At 37.0% G+C, this 10,156-nt stretch overlaps 1 protein-coding gene across 1 annotated transcript; it reads right to left on the reverse strand.

Annotated features, from left to right (window-relative positions):
- Positions 1-248: 248 nt before the first annotated feature.
- On the reverse strand, positions 249-6,839 carry pigb (phosphatidylinositol glycan anchor biosynthesis, class B). Its single transcript, XM_042487740.1, has 11 exons — positions 6,479-6,839; positions 6,201-6,330; positions 5,144-5,261; positions 4,932-5,036; positions 3,875-4,005; positions 3,648-3,788; positions 3,513-3,564; positions 3,214-3,425; positions 1,181-1,245; positions 891-1,101; positions 249-261 (listed from the first exon to the last, which is right to left on the reverse strand). Exons 1-11 carry the CDS (start codon positions 6,588-6,590, stop codon positions 249-251), a joined length of 1,290 nt encoding a protein of 429 aa, XP_042343674.1. The 5' UTR covers positions 6,591-6,839.
- Positions 6,840-10,156: the final 3,317 nt, after the last annotated feature.

Raw genomic sequence — 10,156 nt, forward strand, 5'->3', positions numbered from 1 at the left:
CGTCATAAATCATGAAAAAACGTCACAGTACAGTACATCGGAAAAAACATGTAAAAATGTTACAGTATAAAAAGCTAAAAAAAAATAATAACTCATAGTATAGCATGTCAAAAAATGAAAATAATTGCAGAGTGTAGCATGTTAAAAATTGATAAAAATGATCATAGTAGTGTGTTGAAAAAATGGAAAAAAATGTCATTGTATAATGTGGTGGAAAACTTTTGAAAAATGTAATAGTATTGTGTGTATTAAAAGAAAGACCTGACAAAAATTTCATAGCATCGTAAGTCGAAAAAATTGAAAAAGATAAAAAATCTCATAATATAGTGTGTCGAAAAACATCATGGTCAAGTGTATTCGAAATGCTAAAAAAACATTATAGCACAGAATGTTGAAAAAAATAGAAGAAAAAAATATACTTTGCTGAAAAAAACTTAACATGTCATAGTATGGTGTATCAAATAACATATCATAGCACAGCATGTTGAAAAGAAATTCATAGTATAGCGTCAAAGTATAGCATGTCAAAAACATGAATAAAAATGTCTTAGAATAGCACACAAAAAAAAATGCCATTGTATGGTGTGTCAAAAAAACTGAATGAAGACATAGTATAAAATTTAAAAAAAAAAACACACACAAAATAGTCATAGTATAGAATGTTGAAAAAATGTGAAAAAAACTATAGTATAGGATGTCTAAAAAATGTGGGAAAAAAGCCACAGTATACTACACTGAAAAAAATGACAACAAAGTCAGTGTAGTATGTGCAAAAAAAGTCATTGTTGAAAAGAAAAGTCACACACTTAAATGAAAGTTTTTCACAAAGTGTAGCACTTGGCAGCCTATCAGTGCTGTGAGTGTGCAACTTTCTAGTCTTTCTTTGATACCTGTAAAAAGGCGTTGAGTGGCAGGGCATGAGGAAGAGGACGTCTGGCTGCGAAGGCGTGGACACGTCACAAAGTGTCTGCAGGTGGCTCATGACGTCCAGAGCGCCTCGCTGGTGGATCAGGCTGGTGTACGAAGCTGCGGCTAGGTTGCTCACTAACAGGAGGAATGCAGCAGCCCGTCGCCACACTCTCAAGTTAGCCAAAGATATACCTGTTAAAGAGAAAGTGATGAAACACATCTGACAGTTTGTGACCTCACAGACGTGTTAGATGATTAAGTAAAAACTTACCACAGAAGATCATACAGAAAGGCAGCACGGCATAGATGAATCTGAACTCCTTGTGTGGAAGCAAACTAAAGGAAAAAATTCAAACAGTATCAGTTTGTTTGTGATGCTGATTTTGGTCTTAAAGGCACCCTGTGGAGTTTATGATCACTAGAGGCACCATGAAACGATGCTTTTATGATCCCTGTCTTGTTTTTTCTCACACTCAGTAAACATGAACACTATTCCAGTTAAAGGGAAACTCCTAGCTTTGAACATACTCTGTTTCACCATGAAAAAAGGGTCAGGCTAATGGAGTCAACAATTTCTGAAATTGGTCCAGTATTGAGAGACACCACAGCAGTGGCAAAACAAGCTGCAATATAGTTCCTACGGACAACTGCGCACCGTCAGTTTATGTCCACTAGAAGAGCTTGTTTTTACCACTGAGAGGCTCAGATTGTTATTTTGAGCATACGGCAACATTACAGACAGGATCCTACAGAGACATTAAAAGTTTTCCTTTATTTTTTTGCTGGTCTGTTTGTTATTGTGACCAAGTCTCATTCTGAAATCTCATGAGAGATAACTTCTGGCAAGGAAAACATTGCTGGAAATTTTGGTGAGAGTTGGAGAGACGAGTCAGACTGTGTTGTGTTCAGTAGTGGACAATCACAAAGGACATTTTCTGAAGTTTCTGAAGTACAGTTTTTGAGTATCTGTACTTTACTTCAGTATAATTTCTTTGGAAATGTATTACTGACTGAATATGTATTTTGACTCCACAACATTTCCATAAAGGCTCTTGTTACTCGTTACATTTGCTTAGAAGTCAGCGGAAGATTTTTTTTCTTCTCTGAAATGCAAAACTCCACAAACTGTGACAATGGAGTACTGTGTGTGGTTTGTTTTTCTTAGTGGCGCTGCCTCTGCCTCGCGGATATTCAGATTGTGTAACTCGTCGGTACAGACAGACGGAAAAGAGAGGTCATCAGAAGGCGCTTATATTTGGTTGTGCGTCTATAATGGCTACGGCAGTTGATGGAGAGGAAAATTCTCCTTCAAATCATCCATGGCCATACTCAGCTTCTCACGTTTTTGAGATAAAGAATGATTTTTACCATTTTAGCTTCATCACGGCCTACAATGCGCTCACATACTGCCAGAGCTGTGTCAGGACACTGTGTGAGGGTCGGGTTGGGGGATGTTAAATTAAAAAACAAGCAAACAAAAAAAAAACAAACAATGGTGGTCATTTTGTCAATTTGTGTTTCTACGGGCTTTGCAGCATCTTCATCAAGCTTTTCATTGTACAAGATCTACGAGCAAACCAGTGCATTCAGTGTTTTAGTCTTTAGGTTCTGTAAATGTACTGTCACAATATAAACCATGTGTTGAGATTTTTTCTAAAAAGTACTTTGAATTCTCACTTTTTTAAAAAACAAAAACAAATACTCCAGTGCATAAACTCAAGTAATAATTTGACTAAGCAACTTTCACTTTCATTGGAGTAATATTTGAACAGGAGTATCTATACTTAAGTAACAGAGCTGTGCACCTTATCCACCACTGGTTGTGTTGGAGTACAGAAAGTGTAGTTTAGTGTTATCTAAAAGATTTTCAATGTCATGGCTAAATACGTAGCTGATTTTGACAATGTGGAAAAGTCTGAAAGGTTTAAGACGCCTCTGTGAGCGAGGCTTGGTCACAATAACAAACAGACCAGGGAAAGATTTAAAAAAATGTTTAATTTCTCTGTTGGTCCCTTGCCAAAATGTTATCAGACACTTATAATAACAATCTGAGCCTGTCAGTGGAAGAAAGCACTTCAAATGGACATGAATGAAGGTGCACAATTGCTTGCAGGGAAGACACTGCAGCCTGTTCACTGTTGCGGATGCAGTAGTCTCTCTCAATACTGGACCAGTGTAAAAAATGCTGTTTCCATCAGTCACTTAGACAGAAAAACATGGAAAAATACCAAAGTCACCCAGTAAGTGTTATTCTTACAGGTTGGATAAATACAGGCTCATAATTGTGAACTCAAGACATTTTACCTGTAAACCACGACTGTCCAGACGACCGTTGCCAACAGGATTTTGTATCTTTTAGGGGCGAGGCTGCACCCATGAAGGAAAAACGGAAGATGAGGACCGAGCACGACGGCAAACCCCTGAGTGAAGTACCAGTGCCAGGGATGAGAGCCATAGAAACCGGCCACACCGTGAAAAACGTTAAACTTCAGGAAGTTGAACTGCACCATGGTCCACTGCGAAACAGAGAGAGCGACTGAAACATTTGACTTCATGAGCAGCTGTTACTTTAATCCAAACATCACACAGATTTCATGTTTTACCTTTTCATAAAATATACAGTCGATCACCGTTGAAATCACAACAGCCAAAGCTCTGGAAACGAGGGAAAAATATTATGAGATAACGGCATGTGGAGGAAAAGCAGATTTAGCTGATGGGAGGTTAAAAGGACAAACCCTATAGGAATGACATTATGAGTGATGAGCCTCAGTTTGTTATCTTCCTGCCAAAAATGGTAGATCAGCAGAGGAAACCAGACAATCAGGGCTGTCGGTCGAACGATGACGGCCAGGGCGACCAGGGTCAAATAGATTTTGCTGGAAAACATCACAATCGTGTCAGTGAACAACCTATTTTAGAGACCAGGCGAATCAAAAATGAGAGGGACGTAACAAGCCAAGACCTGCTGTGTGTTTTGGACCCAGGGAGAGGAAAGTAAAAAAGAGCCAGGGTGGTGATGGTGGTCTCCATGGTGTTGGTCAGAGTCCTGGTGCAGCAGTACCACGAGAACCACGAGCACATGTGGCAGAAGAACTACAGAGCAAAACAAGAAGAAACAGGACAACAGGCCATGTGTTTTAGGTTACTGTAGACCTGAGACAGCATGAAATGAAGAATGGATTGCAGTAAATCAACTATTGTTACAGGGCAAAAAAGCCCTCACAAGGCGCTGGTTACTTCCTGAGCCCCCCGCAATACAGGAGTGGATAGATACAGTAAATGACATTCATGTTATGGAAAAGATTTATTTGTGATTTTTTGATTTTAATTTGATTTATTTCGAACATGTAAAAAAGAGAAATTATTATACTATTAAATATTAAATTAAAAACATAAAGCAAACGAAATGGTCAAATACATAATGACTTGGTTTAATTATTCAAAAAGGACGAAGACGTGAGAACTCATTTAATGCCACTTCTTCTCCATAAGTTATTGAATTTGATTAACTAGCTTTCTTATTCATTTAAACAGATACTTTAATTAATTACACTACTATACTCAAAATTAAATATCTATGGCTTTTCATTATTTACAGAAAAAAAGAGGAGGATAAAGTTTTTTGTTTTACCCAAATAAATAAACAATAACCCCTGTAAACACCCAGTGATCGTCAAACTCGTCTTTATCCCTGCACCTCGTTACTTTCTCTCTTCACCTTCAGAAAAGTGTGTTTATTGTTCTCTGGATCGAGAGGGTGAAATTCGTAAGACCTCTATGGACAGATTTTGTAGAGGTATTGGATAAATGACGTTGACATGTTGTTCTATTTCGACTACTCTTCTATTTTTCTTTCAAATCTCCTCCTGAAATATTTTTTATACTTTATCATGCATACTCTGTCTCAACCCAAAAAGTTCTTAAACTTTGTAAAATCTGAACAGTAGGGGAAATTTAACTCACTGTCTTGATTTGTGTTCTGCACCATGAAAAAACATTATTACAGATAAAGTCCTTACTGTCCATTTTGCAACGTCACAACTGTCCAACGTTTGGATGAGGAAGAAGAATTTCACATCAGCAGCCGCAGCCAGGAGAGCTTGAATTATACGTGGAAGCCATATCTGCAGAGCCGATACAAGGATTAGTGAGACAAAGTGACAGAAGGAAATGTGCTTGGTCAGCATGTGCTGATATGAAACTCATCTGGGTAGAAAATGAGTGAACTTGCTAAGAGATGGACTGAGTCGTAGTTTATGAAGTATAATATCTTGTATATGACGGCAAAGAAGAGCGGGTAGGTGAATCCTCTTATTCCTGCCTTCCACTCCCAGGTCAGATACCCATAGGTCTCACTGTCAAGGTTAGATCAGCATACAATAACAGAACAATGATAAAAAAAAATAGTGTTGGTCCATACAGTGGGCGTTCAGTCTTAAGTGTTTCTGTACGTGCAATTTCTTACTTATTATAAAGTAAATTTTTCCCATTATATGTCCAGTGTGTAAGAGTTAGGAGGTTATATTGTCACAAACAGAATATGGTATAATAAGTATGTTTTCCTTAGCGTATAGTATTAATAATAAGAATCATGGTGTTGTTATTACAATACAATGAGCTCTTTGTGTCGTCTTCGACTGAGTCTCCCACGTTGCACCGCCGTGTTACTACAACAACCCAGAGCGGACAAACCAAACTCTGGCTTTAGATTGAGTCATTCGTGTTTTTGCATTGCCCACTTTAGTTAGCAGCCCCTCCATGACAAGCAGTATCATAAAAACAATGATTTTTTACAGTGCAGAAGTCAGAAAAACGTCACAATGTAGCAAAGGAAGACTCGCACACGGAACAAAAAAAGATTCAGACTTAAGTCTGGATTTTTAAATATGTCTAACTTATATGTTACAGAGCTTAAAAGACAGTGGGGGAAAAACAGTGCAGAGTTCTGCACTGAGGAAAATCCAACATGAACTGAAATGTTTGCACTTTTTGCACTCTGTGCACATTTTTCAGTCTGTACCGCCCCGCAAACATTTAAAATTTAGATATTTGAAATCCAGACTTCAGTCTGAATCTGTTTTTGGTCCCATGTGTGAGTCTTTGTTTGCTTAATTGATTATTATTTATCATAAACGTATCATGAGTTAACATAAGTCATTTTTAAAAAGTTCACTTTAACACATGATGAAATGTATCTAATATAAGCCCTTAAAGAACATGATAATGACAGTAATAATAATACACTGTAGTTCAGTCACATAGCTGCATATAATAATGTCAAAGGATATTTGAAGACCATACGATGGGAGACCTCCAGAGACTGCCAGTACTCATCAGGGACGAAACTGGTCTGAACCAGGAAGCAGTTGATGAGTCTAAACGCCACAGAAAACACAACAACTCTGGTTCTCAGCACACCTGAGAGAGAAAAATCACTTCATATTAATGTTATTACGGATTCATTTTCATCAGCACAGTCGTTTGGTCCCAAATACTTCAAACTATTATTTTATTTGATCCCCATCACTCCAATCTGTAATTTTAAATATCATATAAAGGGCTTTACCGTCTTTGAGAGGACTTTTATCTTCCTTTGAGTACAGCTGAGATTTTCGTTTCCTCAGTTTCACATCTTCGACTCTATTACCAAATTTCAGACGTGGTCGGATGTCCTCCATCAGAGCATTTTGTCTCTGTGTTTGCTGTCAACACAGTTCACCTGTCAGGATGTAGCTACAACCAGTCAACTCTTCACACAAGAAACTTTAAAGATACGAAATAAACGCCAGCTTTCCGTTATTGGTCACGTGCACACTCTTTGCGTTTAATTGACCAACAATATTGATATTTTACATTTTCAGCTAGACGACAGATTTATGAATGATAACTTTTGTTAGCGCAGGTTGGATCGCGCTCGCACGGTTGGACTGCACTTCCGCACTCACACTAACTTCCGGTGGAATGTTGTTTACCGACTTCAAAGTAAAAGTTTTACTCAAACGTGTTTGGTGTTGAGTCCATTTTCTACTTTTGTTTTATGATATGTACTGATTTTGAAGGCCCGTTTCACACAGTACACAAAATGAATACATAATAAATGTAAAAATAAATAAATGAATAAAACTCACAGTAAAGTTTAAATAGATTCCCCTTTAACTCATTTTAGGCCCATCACTTGTCAATCTCAGATTATATTGTCACTTCACCTTTAACTGTTTTACAAACTGTTCAGGTTACACCTGTGTATTATTACTCCTTATTGCGCATTTGCTAATTCCATTTTACAATTAGTGGTTGGTTCCAGCTATTTTTTGGGCCGTGTCGTCTTTATTTGCTCATTGATTTTTTTTTATTTTTTTTTTGGAAGTTAAACCAATTTGCTCAGGTTTTAAAGGGTTAATTAAAAACGGAAATGCTAGCTCAGAATTTTGACTTAAAAGCAGCATGCTAATTTTAATTTAGAATTGGTACTTTAGTTTTCATCGCTCCTGGCAACCGTTGTCACTTTATTTACTACAATGAAAATGCTGAAATGATTTTAACTCCAGTCTTTCTCGTGTGTAAAGTCTGATCGCTGCAGGTCGCTGCACACTCCGCTGGGTGGCGGACTGAAGCTTTTGTTTTGTTTTGCCGGAATTCACAGTAGAAGAAGAAAGCCTGCCTGCTGTACTCGCACGTCCTTGTAGATGCATCTTGTGGTTTTTTTGTTTTATTTACCTCTGTGTCCTTCTGTGTCTGGTGTATACAGATACGTCAAATAATCCGCTTCCTCGGTGAGTTATTAATGTTACAGAAAATCGCCCCAAAACCAGCTAAAATGTCATGTTTGAGTTGTGTTTAGCTAAACGCTCAAGAAACTGTCAAGCTAGCAGACGCGTCCGGATACCCGTCCGGCCTAGGTTTTTCAAAATAAGACTTGTTGAAATGTTAAATTCTCAGCGGAAATGGTTTTAATTTTAAAGAAAAGATCACTTTCTACTGAGCAGTAATTGAAATGACCACCAAAACACGACCCTTTCGTAGTCTAGAGTTCATACTGATTGATTGGTTGGTTCGTTGATTAATCATCTATCCTTGTTTGATGAAGGGCTTAATCATTGCACCCGCCAGTATTATTTTTTTTTTTTTCAGGTAATACTGCCATTAAGCATAGTGTGTATAGGGTTACCTCATTTAATTTGCATTATTCCAAATGCATCAATTTTTTAATAAAATACCCTCATTCAGCTTCTATAGGATAAACACATTTATAGATTTCTGATAACACATGTAAGATGCACAGTCTATGGTCAGGTGGCACAAGTTGAAAAGCTACTGTTCAGTTTTCTGTCTCAACTTCAGCCCCTTTTGAAATTACGTGTGGGGAGTCTTTATACTAATCTTTATGAAAAGAACTACCAGTTTTTGTGAATGCAATAGTACGTGAAACCTCATCATCACACAATGTATGCAGAAATATTACGTGCTGGATCTGAGTACAGTAGCATTGGTCCAGTACAGCCAACAACAGCACTGCAGTTATCTTACACTGTATGCACTGCGTAGCTAACAACATCCACGCAGGGAGTTATGCTTAGAACTTTGCAAGAATGTGTCACATTCAACGGAGCTAATAAAAAATAATAGTAATAATAATTCAAAGTGTTTCTTTCAGGAGCATCTTGTGTCTCAACACTGGGATCCTTACTGGCAGAAGTCATGTTTCGAAGAAGACTTCCCTTCTCACAGATTGCCTTCGCCACACTGCTTGGAGTTGTTGGTGGTATTTATATTTACAAGCCTTTTTTTGAGCCAGAGCTGAGGACCTCAAGACAACAAAACCAGGATGTGCCAAAGAAGAAGGATGAAACAGACTGAAATAGTTCATCACTCCCAGGAAATACCTCACAGACAGAAGCCAGGAGAACTTCAACAGGTGCTGCTGGACTGTCACAGCTGGAGGCCGCACCAAAGACTAGACCAGCATGGATGCATTCATGCTTCTTTGGGGCTCTTTGTGTGATTGTAAATGTACAAAATAAAATATTTAATAATCTGACCTCATTTCAATATGATGTGTGTCGAAGTTTAATTTGTATCTGTTTTCATTTCTGACACTTACAAAAGGAAATTATTCTAAAGAAAACTCACATTACTTTTTACCTTTCTGAAAAACTGCAATTTTTTGATAACTGATGGTGTGATTAGCACAAACCTAAACCCAGAATGGATTCAAAAAAGTTTTGTCAACTCTGTTGTAACTGCAGGATATTATGGTATACAAGCACGAGTGAGTAGATTGCATCCAATCATTAAATAAGCAGCAATAGTTTTCCAGCCAGCTGTAAACAAATCCAGGATAACCTGAAGAAATGTGTTTCACTGCTTTAAATTTTAAAGTGATTGTAAATAAAACATTTTCCAGTATGGGGCATTGTGCACAAACCAGTAAAGAGAAAAAGAAAACATTGCATCTAAAATCAAGGCTGTGATATCAGAAAATGATGAAAAACAATCTTGAGGGTGTCAAATATTCTAATAATCATCGTGAGATCATGTTTTTTGTCATTACCGGCACACATAACAGAATAAAAGTACCTTTAAACTGGACTTGATCTCACATGTACACAGTGATCAGTTAACTTTTCAAGGTTGATAATTTAAAAACAAGATACTGCTTCAAGGAATACATAAATAAAAATGTTTATTTTTGGACATAATTTACATATTTTGCATATGAAACTTTATGGCACAGTTGAAAATTGGAAATATTTCTGCATAGTCTCACTAATATATTCAAATCAAAATTTAGTGGTAGATTTTCAAATCTGTGGATTGTACAAGTCAATGGAAAAATATTCTCACGTATTTTAACTAAAACATCACATTCACCCTTTTATAGAGGAAAGAATGACAGAGTTATACAAACAATGTGGTTTTGTGTGTAAAAAGTAGTAAATACATTTGGGTAAAAGGTTCTCACAATACCGTTTCAGTATTTTACTTGGTGTTAATATTCCTCATCTTATAGAGTATCAGTGGTATCATAAACTAAAAGGTGAGCATTAGGATTTAAATGCACACCACAAAGTTTATCTTTACCTCTTGCCATAATGTATAAAGCTTACCAATAAAAAAAAGTCTGGGCTTAGCAGTCTTAAAATATTAAGAAATTGAACAGCCTACTTGTTGATGTGGTCAAATTAAAACCTGACACAAAACACTCTCCATCCAATAATGTAATGAAAGTTAGAGATTTCAGCAA

This window comes from Plectropomus leopardus, chromosome 1, assembly GCF_008729295.1.
Source record: "Plectropomus leopardus isolate mb chromosome 1, YSFRI_Pleo_2.0, whole genome shotgun sequence".
Taxonomy (NCBI): domain Eukaryota; kingdom Metazoa; phylum Chordata; class Actinopteri; order Perciformes; family Serranidae; genus Plectropomus; species Plectropomus leopardus.

Coding starts and splice junctions, on each gene's coding strand:
- pigb (XM_042487740.1), bottom strand. CDS start 6,590: ATGGAGGACATCCGACCACGTCTGAAATTTGGTAATAGAGTCGAAGAT. Junction 6,331..6,478: donor TAAAAGTCCTCTCAAAGACG/GTAAAGCCCTTT, acceptor TTTCTCTCTCAG/GTGTGCTGAGAACCAGAGTT. Junction 3,565..3,647: donor CATAATGTCATTCCTATAGG/GTTTGTCCTTTT, acceptor CCTCGTTTCCAG/AGCTTTGGCTGTTGTGATTT.